The sequence below is a fragment of the Nycticebus coucang genome, chromosome 2 (genome assembly GCF_027406575.1).
Source record: "Nycticebus coucang isolate mNycCou1 chromosome 2, mNycCou1.pri, whole genome shotgun sequence".
NCBI classification, from domain to species: domain Eukaryota; kingdom Metazoa; phylum Chordata; class Mammalia; order Primates; family Lorisidae; genus Nycticebus; species Nycticebus coucang.
In genome coordinates this window covers 112,233,094-112,260,996 of record NC_069781.1, presented here as the reverse complement: position 1 = coordinate 112,260,996, position 27,903 = coordinate 112,233,094, and the positions used below count along the sequence as shown (strand labels likewise).

The 27,903-nt window shown below is 41.6% G+C and overlaps 1 protein-coding gene across 3 annotated transcripts in view; it reads left to right on the top strand.

The window, feature by feature from the left end:
• AUH (AU RNA binding methylglutaconyl-CoA hydratase) overlaps positions 1 to 14,165 on the top strand; it is a 195,622-nt gene extending 181,457 nt beyond the window's left edge. The window contains exons 7-10 of one of the 3 annotated variants that reach the window (XR_008377495.1): positions 7,124 to 7,311; positions 10,785 to 10,858; positions 12,063 to 12,110; positions 13,551 to 13,639. Coding sequence is in view for 2 of the 3 variants with exons in the window: in XM_053579025.1 (XP_053435000.1) it covers positions 7,124 to 7,311; positions 10,808 to 10,858; positions 12,063 to 12,110; positions 13,551 to 13,628 (365 nt within the window). In the remaining variant the exon portion in view is untranslated. The other 2 variants (XM_053579025.1, XM_053579028.1) reach the window with 2 other exon arrangements.
• Positions 14,166 to 27,903: the final 13,738 nt, after the last annotated feature.

Here is a 27,903-nt window from a genome sequence, read left to right as displayed (position 1 = left end):
AGCTGCCTGTCTCACCTCAGGCTCGCGTCACCCTTGTTATTGATCTTTGTAGCCAAGGGTAATTATTTCAAAACAGTTATGTAATCCCCTTCATTTTTCCTCTAAAACCCTTTGCCTTCCTTTACCTCTGAATGCGTGTGATGTGTCATGGCACGCATGTCCCCACTGGAGTGCCTTGCTGCCAAATACTCTTTCAGAGAGCTTCTCCCTTTCTGTTACTAAGGTTGACAAACCCACATTATCATTAGAGAATGACACTGTCACAGCAATGTTTCTCCATCCCCTTAGGGCAGTGGTTCTCAACCTGTGGGTTGCGACCTCTTTGGGGGTCGAACGACCCTTTCACAGGGGTTGCCTAAATACATCCTGCATATCAGATATTTATATTACGATTCATTACAGTTATGAAGTAGCAATGAAAATGATTTTGTGGTTGGGGGTCACCTCAATATGAGGAACTGTATTAAAGGGTCGCAGCATTAGGAAGGTTGAGAACCACTGCCTTAGAGTAACCCCAGCTTCTTCTCAGTCCAGCAGACCCACAGGATCTGGCATTGTCCTGTGCCTCAGCCATGCTGGCTTCACTGTGCTGTGCTTCTCCCCATGGACCTGTGTGCCATGTGCTCCCCATTCCCCAACTAATGGGGTTCCTCACTTCCTCCTGGCCCCTGCTCCAGTGTGACCTGCTCAGAATCTGGCCCTGGCCCTGACCGTCCTGTCTGGACTGTGCCCACCCCTTGCCCAGTGTCTCTCTCACTCTCTGACAGTAGGTATTTGTTTACTTATTATGGGCTTCCCTATGACAGTGTTAAGCTCCAGGGGATAGGGGCTTTGTTTTGTTGACAGTTGAGAGCAGGGCCCCTCCATAGTGACGCTTCAGTACATACTTGAATGAATGAGCAAGTGTGTTGCCATCTCTGAAATTGTTTCTAAAGGAGGAATTCCAAAATGGTCTTGAATAACGAGTATATGCATTGGAGGTATTGACTGCAATTACCCAAATGGCAGTGTGAATTCTGTGGCTTCATTTAAGAAGAATCATCACCCATCTCCTGCTTTAGAGCAGTGGGTCAGTAGATCCCAGTGCAGTCTTAGGTGCCACCTCCGCCCACTGAAGCAGAGTCTCCAAGTTGACAGAACCAAGCTAAAAAAAAGCCTTAGTAGTCACTGGTGTTTTCTAAGCACTCACACATTAGAAAGGAAAAGGTCAGTAGCCAGGTGCTTCGTTGCCTCATGTGAAAGTAATGTGGCTTTGGAACTCTGTTTCTGCTCACTAATCTAGACATACCCCATGCAGGTTTATGTAATAGCACAAAATGCCTTTGGTAAGTCATGAGGTGACTCAAAGATAGTTGCTATAAACCATCCCTAGGAAAGTTTGAAGTAATTGTTTAAGTTTGTTTTTTAATTTATTTTTGTTTTCTTTTTTTCAGAGACAGGGTCTTGCTCTGTCACCTAGGCTGGAGTGCAGTGGTGCGATTTTAGCTCACTGCAGCCTTGAAACCCTGGGCTCATGGGGTCCAGCTGCCTCAGACCTTCCAGAGTGCTAAGATTATAGAACCGCTACATGGCCTAAGTTTATTTTTAAACGACAAATAATAATTGTATATTTCCAGGGTAGAATATGATGTTTTCTCTATGTATATACATTGTAAAAATATTCAGTCAAGCTAGTTAATGTATCACCTCACCAACATAGTTTTTATGTGTGTGTGTGTGATGAGAACATCAAAAATCTATTCTTTTTTTTTATTATTAAATCATAGCTGTGTACATTAATGCGATCATGGGGCACCATACACTGGTTTTATAGACCGTTTGACACATTTTCATCACACTGGTTAACATAGCCTTCCTGGCATTTTCTTAGTTATTGTGTTAAGACATTTATATTCTACATTTACTAAGTTTCACATGTACCCTTGTAAGATGCACCGCAGGTGTAATCCCACCAAACACCCACCACCTCCCTCCTCTCCCTTTTCCCCTTCCCCCATTCTTAGGTTATAACTGGGTTATAGCTTTCATATGAAAGCCATAAATTTGATTCATGTAGGGCTGAGTACATTGGATACTTTTTCTTCCATTCTTGAGATATTTTACTAAGAAGAATATGTTCCAGTTCCATCCATGTAAACATGAAAGAGGTAAAGTCTCCATCTTTCTTTAAGGCTGCATAATATTCCATGGTGTACATATACCACAATTTATTAATCCATTCGTGGATCAATGGGCACTTGGGCTTTTTCCATGACTTAGCAATTATGAATTGGGCTGCAGTAAACATTCTGGTACAAATATCTTTGTTATGATGTGATTTTTGGTTTTTTGGGTATATGCCTAGTAGAGGAATTATAGGATTGAATGGCAGATCTATTTTTAGGTCTCTAAATGTTCTCCAAAAATCTTTTCAAAATGAATGTATTAATTTGCATTCCCACCAGCAGTGTAGAAGTGTTCCCTTTTCTCCACATCCACGCCAACATCTCTGGTCTTGGGATTTTGTGATATGGGCTAATCTTACTAGAGTTAGATGATATGTCAAAGTAGTTTTGATTTGCATTTCTCTGATGATTAAGGATGATGAGCATTTTTTCATGTCTGTAGGCTGTGCGCCTGTCTTCTTCAGAGAAGTTTCTCTTCAAGTCCCTTGCCCAACCTGCGATGGGATCACTTGTTCTTTTCTTGCTTATACGTTTGAGTCCTCTGTGGATTCTGGTTATTAAACCTATTCTTTTAACAATTTTGAAATACATGGTACATTGTTATTAACCGTGGTCACCACAAGGTTCTTAGTTTTTAGCAGAAGCCTTGTGAGCTATCCTGAAAGTCCTTGGCTCTGGTCCCCATTTCTCCTTGAGTGCCCGCAGGAATGTCCTGGAAGTGTTACTTGCTGATCTCGTGATCCCTGCAAATGTCATGATCCCTGCAAATGTGGCTACAGCCCCAGGAGCCTCAGAGCAGGCCTGACCAGGAGCCAGGCTCTGACTTGAAAGCTATGGGATGGACAGTGGAGTGAGTTTGGACAGGGTTTTACAGACCTCTGTGCTCTTGGATACATAGGGCTGCTGTCAGCCTAGAAGAACTTTAATTCCATTGAAGACAACCCTATTTTTAATTTTGCTATTTAATTTCATCAGTCACCAAGACTGTTTCCAGAAATGGCACTTTAGGAATCCTGAACTCAAATGCCAACGGGGACCTATCAGGGTATGGGATCTAGGGAAGCAAGCCTGGTACAGAAACCAGCTGACAAACATGAAACACTATCTTCATTTTACCTGCTCTAAGTCAACGTTGGAGTTTGATACTCAGAATTAAGAAATAAATGTTCTGTGGTACTCCTCTTTCCATTTGGAGCTTACAGTCTGATCTCTTTTTGTCCACACCACGGTTTCAGTGGTGCATCTTTTCTTTCGGATTGGGGTGTAGTGCTGCACTGAACCTTGACTCCTCTACTCAGCAGGACTGTTGAGTTTTATTTAATTTAATAATAGGAAATAGATGTTTATAAGCATGCATACTTCCAAAGTGGAGGACAATGTTAATGTAAGAATGTTTGCTATTTAGGGTGACTATTCCAGACATATTTGTAAAAATCTGAGATTCTATACCAATCATATTCATTTGTGTGTGTGTGTGTGATTTTGTATTGTAACTTCATTTGCAAAGCTCTTTGCTTGTTATTATTAATTGACAAGGGCAAACTGAACCGATTGTTATCATTTTTACAACTTTCGAAATTACAAATTTTGTATGAGTAGGGGTAGTAGAGGAAGGTTACCTTGAGTTCCACAAATATAAAAATACACTGTGTACTTCAGGCCATCAGTCTATGATTTCTGTAAACTGAGATAGTTTATTACCAAACAAGTTTTCTGAAGGTAAAATTTCAGTAGGAATAAATGAGGGAAATCATGTAGTTGTGTAACTGTTTAATGTCCCTTTCAGCAAATAGTATTGAGAATACTTTATACCTTATATAAAAATTAACACAGAATGGCTCTTAATGTAAGAGCCAAAACTATAAAACTCTTAGAAGAAAATATATGGAAATACATGACATTGGATTTGGAGATGTTTTCTTGGACATGACACCAGAAACACAAGCAACAAGAGAAAAAGAATAGGTAATTTGGACTTCGTCAAAATTAAAAACTTTTGTGCATCAGAAAGTATCAAGATAGTGAAAAGGCAGCCCATGGAGTGGAAGATAATGTTTTCAAATCATATATCTGCTAAGGGATTAGTGTCCAGAATATATTAAGAATAATACCAACAAACAAAACTCAGACAGCACAAAAAATGACAAAGAATTTTAAATAGACATTTTCCAAAGAAGATATATGGATAATCAATAAACACATGGAAAGTTGCTCATTGTCACTGGTCATCAGGGAAAAAGATGTTCGGCATCGGAGTAACTATGAGATACCAATTTATGGCCATTGAGGTGGCTACTATCTGAAAAAGGAAAAAAGAAAACCAGAAAATAAATGTTGGTGAGGATGCGGAGAGATAGGAGCCCTTGTTCTCCGTTGGTGTGAATGTAGAATGGTTTAGCCACTGTGGAAAACACTATGGTGATTTCTTAAACATCTAGAATTATTGTGTGATCCCACAGTGTACTTATGGTATATATACCAAAAAAACTTGAAAGCTTGGTCTTGAAGAGTTATTTGTACATCCATGTTCACAGCAGCATTATTCATAATAGCCCAGAGGTGGAACCAACCCAAGTGTCCATGGATGGATGAATGGGTAAGCAAAATGTGGTCTGTATTGTACAGTGGAATGTTACTCAGCTTTAAAAAGCCATGCGTTTCTGACTCATGCTACAATGGGGGTGAATGTGAAGACATTATACGTAAGACTAGATAGTCATAAACAAGACAAATACTGTGCAGTTTCCATTATGTGAGGTGCTTGAGTAGATGGCTTGTGATGTCACCACAGAATGCCAAGTACTTGCTGCAGTGCTAATTGATGAGCCAGGTTAAGGAATTTTCCCTGGGTCCTGTGATGCGTAGTTTTCAAGGATCAGAACTGTCTTCAGCCCCCTGCCTCAGGCTCACACCCAGCCCTCCAGCAGTCTTTCCTTGTACATCCAGTTCATGGAGCAAAATCAGCCAATTAAATGGTATTCAGCTTCAAGGGGTAGATCTGTTTCATAATGTTGGTTACCACCTACTGACAGATACTTTAAGTTTTTGCAAAATCCTCATTCCTGGAGAATTATGGTGTAATGGAGTGAGGTGATCAAGGAACAAGAGCTTCATGGACTTGCAAAACGTTTCAGTTGAATGAGTATGAAATTAACAATGTGAATTACATGTATTATTTTGAGCAATCTACATTAAACTTTTCACAGAATGGAAAAAAAGAACCATTTTCTAAACGTGCTTGTTATAAATACTATACTCATAAAGTTCTTCAATCTCTCATGTCAAAATTCTCGTTAGCTCCATGAGTAAGTAAAGTTATCTGGGTTATATTTATGTTCTAATTAACAGTCATTGGAAATACCACAAATAACTTATGTTTTCCACATAGCTTCTCCTGTAATTTGACAGACCTATCTTTACTACACTGAGCAGCTTCACTGTTTACGATTACATTTAAATTTGTCAAAACGCTCCATTCTTTTCAGATACTTTTTCTGCTGTATCAAGTAGTATACACTCTTACAAACTTGGCATTTCTAACTACTTGGGCAGTTTAGTTACTTAACTGCATTTTCAGAAGCATCACCCATTTTATTTATTTTTGAAAACAATGTATTGAAAAATAGAAGTCCTTTTACAATTCAGTGAGGTTTTTTTTTTTTTTTTTTTTGGTTTCTCATATTTTCTAAATACCATTCATGGGTCTGAATGTGGTTTGCTTCATAATAGCATCTTAAACTCCAGTCTTCCAACTCTGGCATGCTTTGTTAAATACGTAGGAATGTAGTCCATTACTGAAGGGAAATACGCTTTCTTGATGTTTGTGGTCTTTATTTTTGTATTATTTTTCATAGAGATGTGAACAAAAATTGATTTCCTTGGAAAGCAGAGCTTTACAGTCTGTGCTATTGCAGTAAACAGAGTGGCAGGCTAGAGCATTTGGGCTGAACGTCACAGTGGTAGTTAAATTTTAGGTGGAAATTGGTGTTTGGATAATATCACCTATCTACTTTTATTTTTATTTTATTTATGTTTTATTTTTTTATTTTTTTGAGACAGAGTCTCAAGCTGTTGGCCTCGGAGTGCTGTGGTGTCACAGCTCATAGCAACCTCAAACTCTTGGGCTTAAGAGATTCTCTTGTCTCAGCCTCCCAAGTAGCTGGGACTACAGGTGCCTGCCACAATGCCCGGCTATTTTTTGTTTGTTTGTTTCAGTTGTCGTTGTTTTAGCCGGCCTAAGCAAGGTTCAGACCCACCAGCCTCGGTGTATGTGGCCAGCGCTCTGCTCACTGAGTTACGGGCACCACCCCACCCATCTACTTTTAAATGTTGCTAACTAATACAGAAAGAACAAGTTTAAACCTTGTGAGCCAACTGAATCCCAGTGAGCTTGTATGGACAGCGCACCATCAGTTTGCATTTTCTCCTCTGAAACTTGGCAGTCCTCCTGTCTTATCCTTAAACAACACCTGCTGGACTCTCCAGGGCACTTGTGGCCACGAGGGAGTCCAGCAGGCATTATTTAAGGGTAAGATTTAGGCAAATCCTTCTAACATTGCATCTGTTTTCATATATATTCTTATTGGGAGAAATTGAGGCTGGACTCTTTACCTTTTATATAATGAGATCCCGGCCTCTTCATTAGAAGACACTAGTGAATGGACAGGTGGATATAACTAGTTAGGTGGTCTTCAGCAAAATACAACTATTCTGTTCTAAGTTTACCCAAAACGTGCTATTATACCACTGCATCCCTGAGAGTTGAAAAGTTGATCAACTCCCAAAGCCCCCAGAGTAGTAAGTGGCAAAATCAAAACCAAATGCATGGCTTCCGACTGCACTGAGTGGACTTCCCCCAGCAGCTAGGAAGAGAACATGTCTGTGTGTGAGAGAGCATCTTCAAACGAGTAGAAGGTTTCTAATCATTGCCTGCCTTTTCTCTCTCCTCCACCCCTCAGGGGGCACGCAGCGATTGCCACGTGCCATTGGAATGTCCCTTGCCAAGGAGCTCATCTTCTCTGCACGAGTCCTCGATGGCCAAGAAGCCAAAGCAGTGGGCTTGATCAGCCACGTTCTGGAACAGAACCAGGAGGGGGATGCTGCCTACAGAAAGGCTCTGGACCTGGCCAGAGAGTTTTTACCTCAGGTATTTCTAATTAGAGTTCCTTTTTTCTCATTTTAAATTACTTTGTGACACATTGACTAAAATAACAGTTGTCTGGACTACCTGAGAGGATCTTTGCTTGCTTTCAAGTGAAGGGATGCATGGGGCCTGTGAAACTAGAAATACACCAGATAAACATAAGATCCTGCAGGAAATTAAGATTTGGAAGTACTAGGAGGGACGTGCTGTGTCCACACTTTGATAATGTATCACCTGAACAGTGTTTCATGTGTGGCACAACCTTCTAACAAGTTGTTTTAATCTGTTCACCAACTGAGTGCCCTAACCTAAGTCATGGCCATAGAGAGGAAGAGAGATGGGCGGCTGTCACACTGGGCCGCCCCCGAGTCAAAACACATTGAAATACACACTTTTCTTATAATAAAGGAGACCACAGTCTGTTGTGCCAAAGTGGGCTTTCATTGAGATGACTTCATTTGAGATGACCTCCTTATAAAGCAGGAGTTGTTTGTCTTTGTGTGTGTGTGCATGTGTGGTAGGCTTTTTTTGAAAACTCCTTTGTACTTTACAAATACACTTTGAAAATCCAAAACACATGACACGTTTATTCAAGTGTGACTGCAGTCATGAGTAATATTAGTGACAGTGCATTGACAGTACTGTTTCAAGGGACTCTTTGTTCTGCCACTCAGATACATTTTTCATGTGTCCCTTTGGTCTGAAATCGCAGATTAAAGGACTTTAACTTAAGAGGGAGAGGCTTTTGCCATGTAAGCAATTAGTAATATCTCTTTATCCCTAATAGAATTTAACGTTTTATAACCCCCTAACCATTTCTAGAGTCAAAATAATGTTCTCTCTAACTCAGGGTCACTTTACTCAAACAGCACTCATCAGTTGTTTGGGGGCCATGGATCCCTTTGGAAAGGTCGTGAAATCTGTCTCTCAGATAAATATATAGATATACATATATCTCCCTCCTGTAATCTTCTAGGCAATGGTTGCCATCGCGGTCCACTGAGAACGTGTGGCACTGTCCTCTCCTCTGCGGCCTCCACTACTGATGTAACATGGAACTGCATTCTGGTGGGGGCCTAACGCAGCCACACACAAACCCTTTCCCCTTCCACTCCTCTTCCTGTCCTCCCTAGACAAACACACAAAGGATCTTTGTCCACCCCCCAGAAGTTCTCCCAAAAGAGCCTAACCTGCCAGGGAAGCTGTGGAATGTGCCCACCCCTCAAAACCCCATATAAAAGGGTTCTCTAACTAACCCCCTGGCACAGATGCCACCTTTGCACTGTCCAGGCAGGTCACATTCCCCTTTCAATAAACCTGGCCTCCTGGGCGCCATCGTTTACACCTTTCCCGTTCCATCAGGTGGTCAGCACCATCATCTCCATCTCTGCACATGCTTTCTTCACCTTTCCTCTGAAGGACACTCCTGAGAAGAACATTAATTGTTAAAATTAATTTTTCTCCAGGTCACACAAATACATAAAGAGATACTGAATGACTTCAGAAAATATGGTACTGTAATGTATGCAGGAGTTATCAAATGAAGTTCGAGTGGAATAATTTTCATTTTTACATTTGTTGCTTTGTTACTGAATGATTACTCTTCCAGATAATCAGAAAGCTTCTGTAAATTTAGTATTTTGCGGGGGGGTTTGGGGGGGGTATGATATATTTCTTCAATTTCTCTGAGAAAAAAGGCTTATAAAGAAGACGAGGCGGGCGGCACCCATGGCTCAGTGGGTAGGGTGCCGGCCCCATATAATGGGGGTGGCGGGTTCAAAGCCCGCCTCTGCCAAACTGCAACAAAAAAATAGCTGGGCCTTGTGGTGGATACCTGTAAGTCCCAGCTACTCAGGAGGCTGAGGCAAGAGAATCGCCTAAGCCCAAGAGCTGGAGGTTGCTGTGAGCTGTGTGAGGCCACGGCACTCTACCGAGGGTGATAAAGTGAGACTCTATCTCTTAAAAAAAAAAAAAAAAAAAAAAAAAAAAAGACGAGGCATTGGTGTTATGTTTTAAAGGGAAAACTAATTGCATCAAGTGTTATCTCTACTAACATATAAAATGTTTCTGTTTTTTTTTTTTCCCCATGGTAATCTAAATTTTGCTTTGCAAAGTGTGGTGTCTGGGCACTTCCTGGGAGCTTGTTAGACATGCGGAATCTCAGGTCCGTCCCAGACTCACCGACTCCACACCCGCAGTTTAACAGGGTCTGGGGATTTGTGAGCCTCCAGGAGCTGGACAAGCACCTCGTCTTCATCAGCTGGTGATAAAAACAGAATAGATTCTCCCAGAGAAGAGCACACTGTTGTAAAAACAGATTGATGTTTATTAAAAAAAATAATAAATAAAGATACTAGTATGTGTCACCCTCATGCAAATTACTTTGGAAGACTTACAATTGAGATTATAGTCTTGGAAAATTTTGGCATCTGAAAAAGATTGAGCACGTCACTTAGGAAGAGAATTAAGATAGGTTAGATTCTGATCATTGAAAGCCCTAGATAGGAAAAAGTGGCATTTTCCATACATTCATTTATTTCTCCATTCACTTATTAGAGTCCTTTGCTGAGCCTGCTCTTTAGAGCCTACCTTGTATTTCATTCAAAGACCATTCAATTTGAAATAAGCCATTGAATTCACATTCATCAGGAATTTAAAACACCAAGTAACTAAATTCCATCCCGGGGATTGTGGTTTTCTGTAGGGTACCTTGGTAAGAGTTTGGCTTCCACAAGATACAAGTCATTTTCCTTCTCCCAGAGGATATCCAGTTCTTCCCTCTGACCCTCCCACATCCTGAAGGACTTATATAGACTTTACACAGCAGCACCTCCCCAGCTGACCACCTCCCTGCACCAACCGCCTCCTTACATTAAAATAATGTTCATAGACAGGACATGTACCACATGTACACGTCAGTACAGCAGGCCTAGTTCCTGACGGTGACCACCTCCATATGCCGACCAGGTTGTTACAGTCCTTCGGGTGGTCAACTTACAGAGGTTCTACCGTATTTGTGATGTGGGAGCACTGCCTAGAGGACACATTTTTATTAATCCACTGTCACTGTGTTTAGTTAGTGATGGTGAGGGAGAAAAGCTGGAGAGCCCGTGTCTGAAATGGATGATGTCTGGACCCCACCTTGACCTGAAGCAGCAGCCTTAGCTTTTTCAGTGAGCCCTAATTCGTGTGGCATTGATCCAAAGGCTGCCTCCTTTTCTTTCCCCTACTTAACCTTCCAGGGAGGGTTGTTGGAGAGTAGGAAGCCAGAATGTAAACGTGACTTGCCTGTCGCGCCTGGAGGAACCACTTTGCAGTGTAACAGAACGCTGTGGCATCCCAGTCACTTGTCGATGCCATACAGCTGTTACCATCAGTGTCTCACAGCTATTGTTGGCTGTACCCACAGATCCAGCAATAGGAATATCTGAATCTTACTGAGACTTACAAACGAATTTGCATATAAGTAAAGTCAGTGTTTCTTTAATTTGAATTTTAGGGACCTGTTGCAATGAGAGTGGCAAAATTAGCAATTAATCAAGGGATGGAGGTAAGTTCCTTAATGCTTAGATTTGTTTTGGGAATGGAGAGATTCAATTTAAATGACCGTGTTTAGATGTCTATATTGTTTCTTAACGTTCTAAAACAGCGGTTCTCAGCCCATAGGAACTGTATTAAAGGGCTGCGGCATTAGGAAAGTTGAGAACCACTGTTCTAAAATACCACTGTTTGAAGGCTGTCATTACTGAATGCAGCTGAGCTTTCTTTCAGCTGCTTCATTCATTCTTCTTATGGTTATTGGTGACTTAGTGTCGAAATCATAGAACTCAGTAATTTTGTTCATGCCCTACAGCTTATGACGTGTTCATTATTTTTCCCATTGAGTTAGTAGACAGATTTATTGTCTGGTAGTTGACAGAAAACAACAAAAAAAGGACATATTCTTAGCATCAGTGTCATATTGTACATAACATTCCGAGGAGAACTCCTAGCGCAGAGCTGAGTCTGGCTCTCCATCTTTGGCATCTCACTGTGCTTTCTGCAGGGAGACACGTGTAAGCTGGTGAACTGCAGAGTGTCCCAGGTTGCCCTGGGAGAGGACGCCAAAGGAGTGAGACCCGGGGGCAAGGAGGGAATGGTGCAGGCACCCATGTACTTTGAACTTTTTAATTACAGCTGTTACATTTTGGTTAAATTATGCATAGTTTGAAGAAAAATACCTCTTTTCTTGCAGACCTAGGAGCTACTATAGCTTCCTGGGCTTCACAGCTGTAAAAAGAGAATGAATTTATTAGCAATAAATGCAGTTTTATAAATTTCCAAATGTATTTGGTTGGCTTAGTTAAATAATAGCAATAATACTAATTGCAGACACCTTATAGCCCTTACTAAGTACTACGCTTTTTATATGTTTACATGTTTTATAAATGCTGCACCCAGATTAATTTATTTGCTACTCACAGTACCCCATTTGGTGAACATTGTAATTAATTAACCCTTTGTTCAGACACGCCTCTCTGAAGCACAAAGAGGTTAAGTAACTTTCCCAAGGTTACAGAGCTCGGAAGTGGAGGAATCAGGATTTGAATCAAGGAAGCCTGGTTCCAAGTCTCTCATGCTAGTCGATCTAGTGACCTACTTATATCAAAGGATTCTGTGCTTTGGGGATAGAACGATTGAATTTAAATTGATATTAAATAGTTCATATTTTAAAACGCAATTTCTATTGAAATGAATTATGTTTTTATCCTCAGGTCGATTTAGTGACAGGGTTAGCCATAGAAGAAGCTTGTTATGCTCAGGTATGTAATATAATCACAAATGCAGTGGGGATGCACTTTACAAATTGTGTTTACATTCTGCATAATTCAAATGAATTCTGTATCACTGAGTGTAATTATCCTTGTGCCCATCCCAAGACATACAAATGGGTTTATTTGTTGTTTCTGCTATTTGACTGTTACCAGCTCTTATGACTGATTCTATTCCATAGACAAAAGGGCCTTGTCTACATTGCTTAGAAAACTCTTAGAATCTGCACTGGTAGCATTTGTGCTGTGGCTGTCTCTCTAGGCTTATCTTATCTTTCGTGGTGTGGACATGGTATCTACCCAAATGAGTTGAAAACTTATTTCCACACAGAAACCTGAACACCAAACTTTATTCATAATTTCCAAAACGTGGAAGCAACCGAGATGTCCGTCAGTAGGTGTATATCTATTGTGTATAGAAATATAGTGGAATATTATTTAGTGGTAAAAGCATAGAGCCCTGTCAAGCCACAAAAAGTGTGAAGGAACCTTTAATGCCTATCATTTAGTGAAAGAATTCAATCTAAAAAGGCCACATGTGATATGATTTCACTTCACTGTCAGTGAAGTGGAAAGACAAAGCTGTGTCTGTTTTGGTGGTGTCAGGGATGAGTAGGTGGCACGCGAGGGATGTTTAGGGCAGTGAAACCATCTATCTGATGCTGTAATGGTGGAGGCATGACATTCCCTATTTGTCAAAACCCGTAGAACATACAACACGAAAGTGAGCACTACTGAAACTGTGGATTTGCGTGAAGGTCTCAGTACTGGTTCATCATGTGTAACAGACGTGTCACACTAATGTAAGATGTTCATCACAGGGACACTGGGCCAAGTTTGAGGGAGCATATGGGAATTCTGCTTTCTGCTCCATTTTTTAATAAACCTAAATTACTCTTAAAAATAGGCTTAATTTTTTTAAATACATTTGAAATTAAAAAAACATTTGGAATAAAATGATCAATTTGGTTATACAATTAGAAGAATTGTTTAAGTGATTAGTAGATTTTAAAGTATTAGAATATTTCTTGTCCAGTGCGGTGGCTCATGCCTGTAATCCTAGCACTCTGAGAGGCTGAGGTGGGAGGATCCCTGGAGCTCAGGAGTTCAAGATCAATCTGAAGAGAGCGTGAGTGAGACCCTGACTCTACTAAAAATAGAACAATTAGCCAAGCGTTGTGGTGGTTCCTATAGTCCCAGCTGCTGGGGATGCTGAGGCAAGAGGATCACTTGAACACAGGAGTGTGAGGGTGCTGTGAGCTAGGTAGCTAATGCCATGGCACTCTAGCTGGGCAGCACAGTGAGACTGTGTCTCAAAAAAAAAAAAAAAAAAAAAAAGGAAATGCTTCTAAGTAGTTTTCTTGGATGACACATGATAAACTTTTATAATTGTTTCTTAATTTTTGACATATGTAATATTTTGTTTCTTAGACCATTCCAACAAAAGACAGGCTTGAAGGTCTTCTTGCTTTTAAAGAGAAAAGGCCCCCTCGCTATAAAGGAGAATAGAAGGAGCAGAAATTCTTGAAATGCCGGTGTAATAAATGTACTTATGGAAGTATCTTTCAGATACACTATATGCCTCAGCACATGGAATTTCAATGACCAAAGTGAAGAATGAATTATTCATATAATGTATTAAGCATCTGGAATGGACCCATATGTACTTCATTCAAATGTGTAAATGTCATAATCATTCAGATTTATATAAAGCTAGTAGTGTATATTGTCAGAAATGGATTCAGAATTAGGTATACGTTTTTAAATATTTCCTGCATATGAGGCTTTTTGTTCTTAATTTTTTAATGTGAATAATTTATATATTGCACACTCTAGGAATAATAATGATTGTATGTCTACTGTGCTGCATTAGTAAAATTATTTCTATATACCAAAAATGTGACGTTATACCAAATAAAGTTTCTAAGTATTCTGTACATATGAACAGACACATATACATACATCTCAACTTGAAAACGAATTGATAAATATTCTGAGTGAAAATTACCTAATATAAATAAAATCAGTGAAAAGAAAACTTGGGAATTTTCTCTTACCCCATTGTTTTTTGAATTGACTATCATTACCTGTTGGCTTTTGGAAGAAGTGACCTATCCTTGCGGATTCTATCAGGAGACCTCTTTACAAAGTCCTATAGCACAGCATCAAAGGCAAAGGGTGAATCCAGTCAGAGGCTGGGGCCAAATTGCTGGTGAAGCCAGTGGAGGTCTGGCGCTGTGGCACTTCCGAGAGCACCTCCCAGCCACTGGGGGCCTCCTGGCCTTTCACAAAGGAGAAAATGGTGCAGCCAAGAGGAGGGCAGGTGGAGAGTGGAGTGGGAACTTCTTTGCTTCCTGACCCCACCCACTTGCATCTGATTTCTGTAAGGGGAAGAGGCAACACAACAACCCTTTCTCCTCTTCTCACACACACATCCGACCTTCCCACCCACACCAGGCAAGGCGGCTGCCCATGGAGGGTCTCTGGAGGGTGGCATAGGTGGGAAATCGGGACTGTAGAATTCACTGGGGAAAAGGAAGGAGAACACTATAGAACTCTGAAATAACTTGAGATAGCTTCAGTTTCCATTCATTTTATCAAACCAGACTTCCTTCAAGGTTGTTTCTGGGTCTGAGCCTGCTGTGCCAGAGACCGGGCAGCCCTGACACTGCCCTGAGCGCTCTGCAGCCCTGCCTAGTTATAGCGCAGTCCAGCTGCATCCCCAGCGTACTCCCCTGATGCAGCATGCTGGATGACTGTGTGTTTTACCATGGATTTAACTCCTCGTCACAGTAATTTCACTGCCGTTTGAAAGAATATAGACTTGTGATTTTTAAAATCTGAAACTTATTTTTTTATTTTGGGAATTTGAACTTAACCTCTATTCTGAAATTTTTAAAGAGGCAAACATGGACATCATTTGGCGTTGATCCTGACAGAGGGGGTCGGCTTTGTTAAAGGCTGTCCGCTGAGGCCAGTGGTCTCTTTGCCGCCTGAGATGCTGAGGCCTGGTGGATGTATGATTGCCCAGCTGGTGAGCGTAATATCAAGGGGCTTACTAAAATTCATCTCTGGTGGCTTGCACACCTGTTTACCCGTCACATTGCTGAGCTGTTCGTGTCATGCATGATACTTTGTGCACAGAGTGCTGGTACTTGTTTTCCTTGTTTTTTTAAAGAGTTCATTTTGTCCTGTCCTTGACAGGCCAAGTGCCACTTCCTTTTTGACTGAGAAGAAAATAATTACGTTAACAGGAAAAACATTTGAAGCATGTGCTAAATGATTTGTCTCTTAATGTGGATTCATAGTCTGGTTCGTTGTTCTGAATGAGCATCATTTAATTTCCTGACAAGTTCTGAGAAAGTCACCAGAATGTGCCTGAAAGCAAAGTCTTGCAGTGACTTCAAATAGATAGGAATCGCAGACTTCGTGTGTTATAGCAAAAGGATCTGTCCAGTTCTCTGTACCAGTGTCCGCCGTTCTCCTGATTTTTCTCTTCCCCAGAGCAGCCCCCGTACTCCAAAGTCTGGTGTCCTGGCCAGTGCTCTCAGGGCCATGCCCCTCGGGAAGGGCCACCTCCCTGCCTCTCACTCCTGTGGCACGTGTTTGTGCTTCCTGGTGGAGGTGCCGTGGGTGCGCCCTTACATTATATGAGGTCAAAGACAGCTCTTGGAAAGGCTGACTAGTCTGGCACAGCTGTAATTCAGAGAGTGAAAACAAAGAGGGAAACACATCTTGCTTTATCTTAGCGATAAAGTAACTGTGAAGTAGTTTGATGCTCGTTGTTTGTAACTTATCTGTAAATGGAAAAGAAGTCTCTAAGGTATTAAAGTTCTGAGGCAAGAGAAACGTTCTAGTAATGACCAAAGTAAAGATTTTCTGTGCTTTGGAGCGTCCTGGTCTAGTTTGGTCTGGTTTCAGTAATAATGGATCTGGTTTTCCCATCCATCAAGTCGTCTTTTTTTATTCTCTCCTATCAAAAAACTGGCTTGTCACAGGTGTTACTGCTCCAGCAGCCCTGACAAGAGTGCCTTGGGTGTGGCCCACAGTCAGGGTGTCTCAGCACTGGCACGCCCCCTTAGGGAACATGCACACATTTTCATCTGGGTGTGTTGCTGGCACTTTTCTCATTCAACCTTGACTTCCACTCTTAATGATATGCTCTACATTTATTTTTATTGGGGGCTCAAAGATCCTGGCAGGCAGATATTTAAAAATAATCATGCCATTATGTATCTACCAACTTGGTTAAATACGAATTAATATGTATGTATGTTACTATTTATTGGGTTTTATCAAAAGGGCAATAAAGATTTTCTCACATTAAGAGAATAACGATATATGGCATATATGTCACAAAGGAAATAATACAGGAAGCATTTTAAAGTTGTTACTAATATTTTGGCAACATAACTGCCACTTTTCTGCATAGATGATGCAGGATACGGATTAAAATTTGGGTAGAGGTGCTTCAAACCCTCTGCTGGAAATATGTCTGTGTGCCTCAGGGCCTCAAAGTCACTGTTCCGAGCGTCTTCCCGTGCTTTTTCATAGTCCTCCTCTTTGGGAACCTTCCAAAATTCAGCTACTCCTTAGAAGGATGGCCTAATCCTCAACGTGGTGTGCAGTGTTTTTCAAAATAATTGGCAGGACAACGTGAGAGAAATGGAGGCCTGACAGGGAAAATAAGAGATGCCAAGGAAAGGCTGAGACATGCCCCCCTGTGGGGCTCAGGACCAGCCCTGGGGATCACCCGTGTGCGCCGAAAGGCAACCAGGTGGGGAGATGGCCCCTCAGAGAGCCGACACTTCCGTGGCAGGCAGCAAGGTGAGCTCCTAGGAAGCAGCGCATCAGTCCCCTTGTCAAGTCCTAGTGGAGAAAACACAGCATTATATATATGTTTTGATTTAAACTTTAAAGGCCTGTTTACCCTGTGAATAAGATGAGAGAATAAGGCTGTGTGTTGTCACAATAATGATTACTAACATTTGCGAAGCCCTTAATGCCTACCAGGTGCCTTGAAAGACGGTTTTATGTACTCTCACTACATCTGGAAAGAACAGGCACCAAGGCTGTTCACGACCCAGGGAGGGGACCGAGTCCCAGGGTGGTTGTGTGTGGGGGAGACAGAGATTGGACCTAGAGCTCCTGACCTTTTAGTCACTGTTGAGCTGGAAAACAGCCCAACAGCACAAGCGGAGCTGCTGAGAGGTGTGTTTCTGTCAATCAGAGGGAGTAGCGTGCTTCTCCTTTGCCCTGTTGGGATCAGTCTTCTCGTGACTTGGATAGACACCGACAGTGTGCTTATCCAGCGACCTGGTGACACTGGCAGGTGGTGTGCTGCTGGAGCTCATGCCCAACCAGCACCTCTCTGTGCTTCATGTGCTTTTTCACACCTAATACTCAACAAAAACCTTTAGAGATGGGTTTGGCAGCTTATGTTTAAAACAGCGGTCCCCAACCTTCTTGGCACCAGGGACTGGTTTCATGAAAGAATTTTTGCACAGACCAGGGGTTGTGGGGCATGGTTTCGAAATGATCCAAGCACATTACCTGTGCTCCAGGCAGCAGATCGTGGTGAGAAGCACAAAATCTAGCTCCGCCCCTGTGTGGTTTATGGCAGGATTCTCGCTCCTACGAGAATCTAACACCACTGACAGGAGTCAGAGCTCAGGTGGCGATGCCAGGGATGAGGAGTGGCTGTGAACAGAGACAAAGCTGTGCCTGCTCCCCTACTGCTCACCCCCCGATGAACAGCCTGTTTCCTAACAGGACACAGACTGGTACAAGCCCTTGCTCAGTACTGGTCCGGAGCCCAGGGAGTGGGGACACAGGTTTAAAACACTGATGCAGTGGGATTTGAGCCTGGCCCTCTGTGTTCTGATGTTAATGACTGCTGTTGAGTACAGGGAGCCGTCACCCTGGGACTGTCGAGGTGCTGGTAGTGATCAGTGTAGAACCTTGCAGCGTGGCTCCACCTCAAACCAGCTCCCTGAGTGCCATCTGTGTGACACAGGTACTCAACAAAAAAAGGCAAGGTGAGCTCCATCTGAGTCAAGAGCATCCCGGGTACCTTCAGAGATCTCCTGGAGTATTGTGTTCAGCTTCATGATTTTAGATGACCATTGATTCACTCCTGTTTTCTGGAAAGCACACACAGGCTCTTCAGCCAAGTTTCAGCTCCACCCAAACTGTGATCAGACTGTGGGTGAAGCATCACATCCCTCCCAGCCTGTTTCTTCCTTGTAAAAGGGCTGCTGGTGAGCACAGCAGGGACCCAGTCAGAGCAGATGTGGTCTATATAAAAGTACTTTAAAGTCTGTAAAGTTTTATGCAAATGCGGTGGTGGTGTTTTGTTTCTGAAGAGACCATTTGGACAGGGATGTGATTCTCACAGTGATGGCCGGGTCAGAGGCAGGTATAAGCATGTGGACTATTCACCCTGGAGAGGAGAAGTCCAGGAAGACACAGCAGCTGCCTCCAAGGAGCCGCAGTTTGCAGCCAGGATTTTCAGAGCTGCCACTGGAGGGGAGGAAGCCATGCAGGACTCCCAGCCTCTACTTGTCACTCTTCAGTTGTCCAGAGACACAAGGGTCAGGACTAGGTCCACACCTGCCACTGCCTGTGTGGCAGCAGAAGGCGGCTGTCTTTTTATCAGGGCCACAGCCGGGGGAAGTGTAGGGGTGGGGTTAGGGAACAGGTCTTCCAATGTGGACGGCCCTTGTCTGTGGAGTGGAACCAGGTAGTGTCCCCCTGGCACTGGCACAAACTTGGGAGAATGTGAAATATGGGGTCTGGTTACAAACACTGCTTGCTGGAGGCTGGGTCTTAAGAGGCAAAGAAAGCAAATATCTGTAAGGTCTGGTTAACTATTTTAGGGCAAAAACTAATTTTACAGTTTAAAGAATTTTAATTTCTTCACTATTTTAGGAAAAAATTATCACCATGTTTGAATGCCATGTTTATAGTACCAATTTCCAATTTGGGAGGCCAGGGTGAAAGATTGCCCTGAGGAAGGCAACCACGTTCTCATCACTGTTGGATTTCCCATGGTCGCCCAGCTGCCAACCCCACATCAGAGGATGCCAGTCCCTCTGGGCCGTGGCCAGGCCCAGACTAGGGCAGGCTTCCTGCCTGGGCTTCAGCCCATTCCCACATCTTGCTGCCAAGGTGCCCGTGATGGTTTGGTCTCATAAGGCATTAGAAAGACTGACGCATAGAATGTTCTCTGAATGCAGTCTCTCAGGAACCCAGTGCACCAAGTCCATCCCGAAAGCTTCAGAGAGAAGTGGTACAATCACCATGTCATCAAGTTGTAGCTCAGGGACGACATAGTTTTAGTGGCAATGTTCACAGGAAAGGGTTTCAGAGAGATTTGAAAATTGGCAAGTGCACTTTCTCGACCTTTTCAGAAAGAGTCTGAGTCACTTTCGCTTTCAGCCTCCAAACTGTGCTGAATGAGTCTTTTGTGCAATTTACAGAAAGTGAAGAACTGTTTGGCAGACAAGTTCAAATTCCTAATAGCCTCTCCTGCATTGAGTAACATTTCTTTTGAGTTGTCTATTAACACTTTCCTGAAATACACTTCTTATGATGGCTAGAACTTGCTTGAGAGCAACCATTATTTGAGTGCTTTAAAAATGTAAGTACAGGCTCAGTGCCCATAGCACAGTGGTTACAGTGCCAGCCACATACACTGAGACTGGAGGGTTCGAACCCAGCCTGGGCTAACAAAAACAACCATGACAACTGCAACAAAAAAAAGCCAGGTGTTGTGGCGGATGCCTGCAGCCCCAGCTACTTGGGAGGCTAAGGCAAGAGAATCGCTTAAGCCCAAGAGTTGGAAGTTGCTGTGAGCTGTGACGCCATAGCAATCTACAGAGGGCAACATAGTAAGACTCTGTCGCCAAAAAAAAAAAAGTAAGTACAAGAAAAGTGTAACATGCAAGGAGAGACAGGAAATGGCAGGCCATAACTGATGTGGTGAAGGAAATTCTAATTATTGGAGAGGCATAATTGGAATATTTATTTATTTATTTATTTAATGTTTCAGAAAGTCTCCCTCTGTTGCCCAGGCTAGAGTGCCATGGCCTCAGCCTATCTAACAGTAACCTCAAACTCTTGGGTTAATGTGATCTTCCCTCCTCAGCTCCCAACAAGTGCCCCCCAGGACACCCTGCTAATTTTTCTATTTTTAGTAGAGATGGGATCTTGCTCTTGCTTAGGCTGGTCTCAAACTCCTGAGTTCAAGCAATCCTCCCACCTCAGCCTCCCAGAGTGCTGGGATTACAGGTGAAAGACACCACACCAGGCCTGGAATGTTTATTTTTTTTTTCCAAAAGTTAATAATTTTGTTCTCCTCATAATCAGGGGCAGCGCCTGTGGCTCAGTCGGTAAGGCGCCGGCCCCATATACCGAGGGTGGCGAGTTCAAACCCGGCCCCAGCTGAACTGCAACCAAAAAATAGCTGGGCGTTGTGGCGGGCGCCTGTAGTCCCGGAGCTACTCGGGAGGCTGAGGCAAGAGAATCGCTTAAGCCCGGGAGTTGGAGGTTGCTGTGAGCTGTGTGATGCCATGGTACTCTACCAAGTGCCATAAAGTGAGACTCTGTCTCTACCAAAAAAAAACAAAAAACAAAAAACTCATAATCATCTTCCTTTGATGATATAAGATAATAATGATATATAAGGTTTTTATATAAAAATCTCTGATCTTGGGCGGTGCCTGAGGCTCAGCGGGTAGGGCGCCGGCCCCATATGCCGAGGGTGGCGGGTTCAAACCCGGCCCCGGCCAAACTGCAACAAAAAAATAGCCGGGCGTTATGGCCGGCGCCTGTAGTCCCAGCTGCTTGGGAGGCTGAGTCAAGAGAATCGCCTGAGCCCAAGGATTTGGAGGTTGTGTGAGCTGTGTGACGCCACGGCACTCTACCGAGGGCGGTACAGTGAGACTCTGTCTCTACAAAAAAAAAAAAAAAAATCTCTGATCTTTCTCCCAATATATATACCAACATCAACCAGTATGGAATGTTTATTTTTAACACCTGTCAGTGGCGTGCCCATAACATGGAAAACGTCCTTGCTTTTCCTTTAGTCTTTGTGGGAATATGTAGTGTGACTTGAGATTGTTAAACCACTCTTCTAGAAAGATCGACAGGAGATCTTCTGTGCTGGCTCATCCACGGTGCTGGAACTTCTGAGTTCAGAGACGGTGTGTGACGTCAGTGTACTTGCCATCAGTCCAGACTTAGAATGGACAGGTTACCTCCAACTCCAAGCCCCCTGTGCTTGCTGTAGTTGGCCTTGACTTGCAGTTTATATACACACATTTATGCTTCCTGTGTACTAAAAAAAGTTTGCATGTGTAGATAGGGAGATGTATGTTGAATTTCCTGAAAAATTTCACAGATCTGACATTTAAAACTGTATCCATTTTCACCCAGAAATAAGTCAAGTCTTCAAAAGTAAACATGATGAGTAGCATAGAGGTTATGGTACCAGAAAAAAGAGCTGGATCTCTGCCCTGGCCTGGCCCAGCCTGGCTTCTCTTGCTCTGTGACCTGCAGCGGGTGCCAAGTGGAGGACCCCGTCTGTGAGAGGCCTCTGTCTCTGCAGCAGGCCTGACTGCGGGGACGCCCAGAGCCTCTGGCACCTGGAAAAGGGATCCCATTCTTGGACTCTATTTCATAATTTCCGATCAAAAAGCACCTTGGTGATGATAGTTTTTTAGAGATATTTCACTTATCATAAAAATCATTCTTTATATAATCATTACTTTTTTAGTATATGTAGAGTTGTATAACCATGATGGCTATCTAATCGCAGAATATTTTCATTGTCCCCCAAAAAAGCCCTGTATCATCAGCAGCCGCTTCCCGTTCACCCACCAGAGCCTGGCAACCACTAATCTACTTTGCTTCTCTATGTATTTGCCTATTCTGGACATTCCAAATGAATGAATGAATGATGTGTATCTATAATATGTAGCCTTTTGTGTCTGGCTTTTCTTTTAATTTCACATAAAAATTTCAAAGGTTGTCCACAGAGTAGCATGTATCAGCACTTCTTTCTTCTTAATGACTAAAAATCATTCATTGTGTGTACATATCACATTTGTTTATCCATTGACCAATCATTTGGGTTGTTTCCATTTGGAGGCTGTTAATAATGCCAACAGGAACGTGTGTGTACAAGTATTTGTATGGCTATATGTTATCATTTCTCTTGGGTTTACCTACAAGTAGAATCACTGCATCATATGACAACCTTGTTGAACTTTTTGAGAAACTGCAAAGCTAACCAGCTGCACCATTTTACAATCCCACCGCCAACGTATGGGAGTTTCAATTTATCCACATCTTCACCAATACTGGTGATTGACTATTTGATTATAGCCATTCCAGTGAGTATGAAGAGATGTCTCTGTGCTTTTGATTTCCAGTTCACTAACGACTAAAGATGTCGAACAGATTCTCATTTCCTTGTTGGCCATTTGTATATACTCTTTGGAGAAATGTCTATTCAAAACCTTTCCTCGTTTTTAATGAAGTTATTTGTATTGTGGAGTTTTAAGTGTTCTTTATCCTGGAAACAAGTCCCTCGTTAGATATATGATTTGCAAATCGTTTTTCCCCATTGTATAGGTTGTCTTTTCCTGATCTTGATGCTATTGTTTGAAGCATGAAAGTGTTCCATTTTGGTGAAGTCTGGGGCATTTATTGTTTCCTTTGTTGCTTGTACTCTTTACCTAAAGTAAAAAGTAAACTAATGCCTCATCCAGGTGACAAAAACTTGTGTTTTCATCCAAAGGTTTTACGATTTTAACTTTTATATTTATGTTTTTGATTTGATCAATTTTAGCTTAATTTTTGTATATGGTGTGAGGTAGGGGTCCAATTTTGTTCTTTTCCATGTTGTTATCCAGTTGTCTCAGCACCATTTGTTGAAAAGACTATTTACCCCACATTGGGTTGTCTTAATACGCTTGTCAAAAATCAACCCCCCCCTCAAAAAGCAAACAAACAAAAGAATCAACCCAAAATGTAAAGGTTTATTTCTAAACTCTAAAGTTTACTTTATTCACGTTTTGTTTGTCCTTATGCCGGTACTACATGGCCTTGATTACCGTAATTTTGAAGCAAGTTTTGAAATTATAAAATGCAAGCCTTTCAACTTTTTGAAGATTTTTTGGCTACTCTGTTTCCCTCGTGTTTCTATATGGATAGTGGGATCAGCATGTCGATTTCTGCCCCCCTAAAGGCATCTAGGATTTTGAAAGGCATTGTTAAATCTGTAGGTTAACTTAGGGACCACTGCCTTCTTTTATTCCTGTTTTGCCCTGCTTCCTGAAGAAGTTTTTAATTTCTTTCAACTGCATTTTGTAGTTGCCAGTGTATATCTTTAACTAATTCTGCTAAATTCATCCCTGAGTATTTTATTCTCTTTGATGCTGTTACAAATGGAATTGCTTTCTTCTTTTTTGAATTGTCTAATATCAATTCATAGAAATACAATCGATTTTTACATCATGATGCCTAGCAGGAGTGGTGTCCTTTCCTTTGAACTAATTTATTAGTTCTGATAGTTTTTTAGTGGCTTCCTTAGGATTTTTTTTATGTATAAGATCCTGTCATCTGCAAAGAGGTAGTTTTAAGTCTTGCTTTCCAATCTGGATGCCTTTATTTCTTTCTCTTGTGTTATTTCCCTGATAAAACCTCCAGTGTAATGTTGAACAGAAGTGGCAAGAGTAGACTCTTGTCTTATTCCTAATCTTATGGGGAAAGCATTCAGTATTTCCCTGGTAGGATGTTAGCTATGGAATTTGTCATAGACGCCTTTATCAGGTTGAGAAAGTTCCTTTCTGTTCTTAGTTTGTTGAGTTTGGTTTGTTTGTTTTTTTAATCATGAATGGGTGTTGGATTTTGTAAAAATGCTTTTTTCTGCACCTGTGGAGATGATTGTGTGGTGATTGTTTTTCATTCTATTGGTATGTCTATTACATTGATTTATTTTCAGATATTAAGCTAATTTTTATTCCTAGAATGATTCGCTTGTTTATGATATATCCTCCTTTTTATGCTGCTGGGTGTGCCTTGATAGTATTTTGTTCACAATTTGGGTGTCTGTGTTCATAAGAAATATTAGTCTGTGATTTTCTTGTGATGTCTTTGACTTCACAAAATGATTTAGAAAGTTTTTTTTGGGGGGGGGAAGTATTTCTTTCTCTTTTATTTTTAGAAGAGTTTCTGAAAGATTGATCCTAATTTTACCTTAAACACTTGGTAGAATTCACTGGTGAAATTATGTGGACCTGGATCTTTTCTTTGTTGGAAATACTTGAATACTAACTCAGTCTGTTATAACCCTATTCAGAATTGTTAAAGTTCTTTTTGAGTTAGTTTCAAGAGTTTGTGTTAGGGGCTGGCTGTGGTGGTTCATGCCTATAATCCTAGGTGGGTGGATTGTTTTGAGACCAGCCTGAGCAAGAGCGAGGACCTGTCTCTACTAAAAATAGAAAAATTAGCCAGGCGTGTGGCAGGCGCCGGTAGTCTTTCGGGAGGCTGTGGCAAGAGGATCTCTTAAACCTAAGAGATTGAGGTTGGTGTGAGCTATGATGTCACCAGGACACAGACTGAAATGCTGTCTCAAAAAAAAAAATAAAAGTTTGTGTCTTTTTTAGGAATGTTTCCGTTTCATCTATCTTATCTAATTTGTTCATAGTATTTCCTTATGATGCTTATTTCTATAAGGTCAATGGTAGTGTTTCCACTTCCACTCCTGAGTTTAGTTTTCTCTTTCTTAGTCTAGGTAGGTTTATCAGTTTTGTTGATCTTTTCAAAGAACCAACTTTTCATGTCATTGATTTTCTTTGCCGTTTTTCTTACTCTCTATTTTAATTTCGTTCCATTCTAATCTTTATCATACCCTTCATTCTGCTTGCCTTGGGTTTAGTTTACTCTTACTTTTCTAATTTCTTAATACAGAATTTTAGGTTATTGATTTCAGATCTTTCCTCCTTTTAACATAGGCTTTTGCACCCATACATTTCCTTCTAAACACTGCATTGGTGGCATCCAATAAATTTTGGTATGTCATTTGCAGACAAGAGTTAACATAGCAGGCCTGAATGTCCATCCCCAGGAAGGACTGATTGTAGGGCTGGTCCCTGGCTGGCATTGGGAACTTGGATTTGAAGAGATTTCCTTTATTTCCAGACCTGATAAGAGTCGTGCCTAAACTACAAAATATGGCTCGTGCCAAACCTGTGCTTTCCTTTTAGGAATATGGAATTCAGGTGTTTGCAAGGTGGAACATGCCGACATGGCTAGCCTCCAGGAAAAACCCCGGGCTTTGACAAGACATTGGCAACACTTCACATGTGTTGCTGTAAATCGTTGCTGGGGGAATTAAGTGCATCCGTGTGACTACCCTGTTGGAATCTTGCAACTGGACCCCCTGATCTTTGCCCCCCGTCTCTTCCCTTTGCTGCTTCTACTTGGTACCCTTTGCTGTAATAAATCACAGCCGCATCCTGTGTGTCCTCCTAGTGAATTACCAAACCTCCAGCACATGTGGTCTTTCTTTCATTCATCTCAGAGTGTTTTTAAATGTCCCTTGTGAAACTTTTTTCTTTGACCCTTTGTTACTTTAGGACTGTATTCTTCAATCCACACAATTGTGTGTTTCTTAAATTTCCTCTTCTTATTGATTTTAAATTTCATTTCATTGTAGTTGGCAAGCATACTTTGTATGACTTAAGTCTTTTTCATTTTATTGAGACTTGTTTTATGACCTAACATATGGTCTATCTTGGAGAAGGCTCTATGTGCACTTGGGAGAAATGTGAATTCTGCTGTTGTTGGAATGTTCGGTAAATGTCTTAGGTCTAGTTGGTTGATAGTGTTATTTCATTCTTTTATTTCCTTATTGATCTTCTGTCTAGTTCTCTCCATTGTTAAAAGGGACATAGTAAGGTAGGCAACTATTATTTTTGACTTTTTAATCCCATACCTTTTTTTTGTGTGTGTGTGTTTTTTGGCCAGGGCTGGGTTTAAACCCACCACCTCTGGCATATGGGACCGGCGCCCTATCCCTTTGAGCCACAGGTGCCGCCCTTTGACTTTTTAATCATTCAACAATAATAGTCTTTTGTTTCTCCTTTTAATTCTGTCAGTTTTTGCTTCATGTATTTGGCAGCTTTGGTAGAGCTGCATACGTGTTCATAATTATTATGTCTTCTTGATGGATTAACCCTTTTATCATTACAAAATAAGCTGCTTTTTCTCTGGTAACCACTCTATCTTAAAATCTATTTTGTCTAATATTAGCATAGCTATTCCAGTCCCCTTTTGATTACTTTTTACAAAGTATATATTTTCCATATTTTTACGTTCAACCTATTTGTGGCTTTGAATCTGAAGGTTTCTCTTGTAGACAGCGTAACATTGTGTCATTTTAAAAATCCATTCTGCCCATTCTGCCTTTTCCTGAGAGTGTTTTACCATTTATGTTTAATGTAATTATTTTTTTTAACTATTTTTTTTTTTTTTTTGTAGAGACAGAGTCTCACTGTACCGCCCTCGGGTAGAGTGCCGTGGTGTCATACGGCTCACAGCAACCTCTTAACTCTTGGGCTTACACGATTCTCCTGCCTCAGCCTCCCGAGCAGCTGGGACCACAGGCGCCCGCCACAACGCCCGGCCATTTTTTGTTGCAGTTTGGCCGGGGCTGGGCTCGAACCCGCCACCCTCGGTATATGGGGCCGGCGCCCTACTCACTGAGCCACAGGCGCCGCCCTGTTTAATGTAATTATTGATGAGATAGACTTCGTATCTGCCATTTGCTATTTGTTTTCTATATGCCATGTCAGTTTTGTTCTTTTTTTCTCTGTTACTGCCCTCTGTGTTTAATAGCTATTTTCTAGTGTACCATTTCAATTCCTTTATTATTTCCTTGGATGCCTATTGTTTTGTCTTGTTTTCTTTTTTTTTTTTTTAAGACAGAGTCTCACTATGTCACCCTCAGTAGAGTGCCATGGTGTCACAGCTCACAGCAACTTCAAACTCTTGGGGTTAAACAATTCTCTTGCCTCAGCCTCCCAAGTAGCTGGGACTATAGGCACTCTCCACAATGCTTGGCTATTTTTTTTGTTGCCGTTGTCATTGTTGTTTTAGCAGGCCTGGGCCAGGTTCAAACCCGCCTGCCTCAGTGTATGTGTCCGGTGTCCTAACCACTGAGCTATAGGCACCAAGCCTGTCTTGTTTTCTTAATGGGTTTCCTGAGAATTAAAATTACTATCTTGACTTATAAAATCTATTTTGGATAAAACCAACTTAATTTCAGCAGCCTGTGAAAATCTTCCCTTCTACATAGCTTTGCACTTCCCCTTCCTCTGTACTAGTGTTTTACAAATGAAATCTTTATGCATCCCAAGTGCATCAGAACAGCCTTATAATTATTTCTTTATGAGGTTGTCTTTTAATTCTGGTCTGAGAAAAAGAAGTTACAAATGAAAAATATACTTTTGTATATGTAGATACCTTGACCAGCGCTCTTGCTCTTTTTCATGTGGATTTGAGTAACTTTTCCTGTCCTTCATTTTAACCTGAAGGATTCCCCGCAGTATTTCTTGTAGGGCAGGTCTGCTAGTGACAAATTCTCAGTTCTTGTTTAACTGGAAATGTCTTGATCTTTCTTTCATTTTTGAAGGATAACTTTGCTAGGTATGGGGTTCTTTTCCCTTCAGTGCTCTGAGAATGTCATTTCACTACCCTGTGGCCTACATGGTTT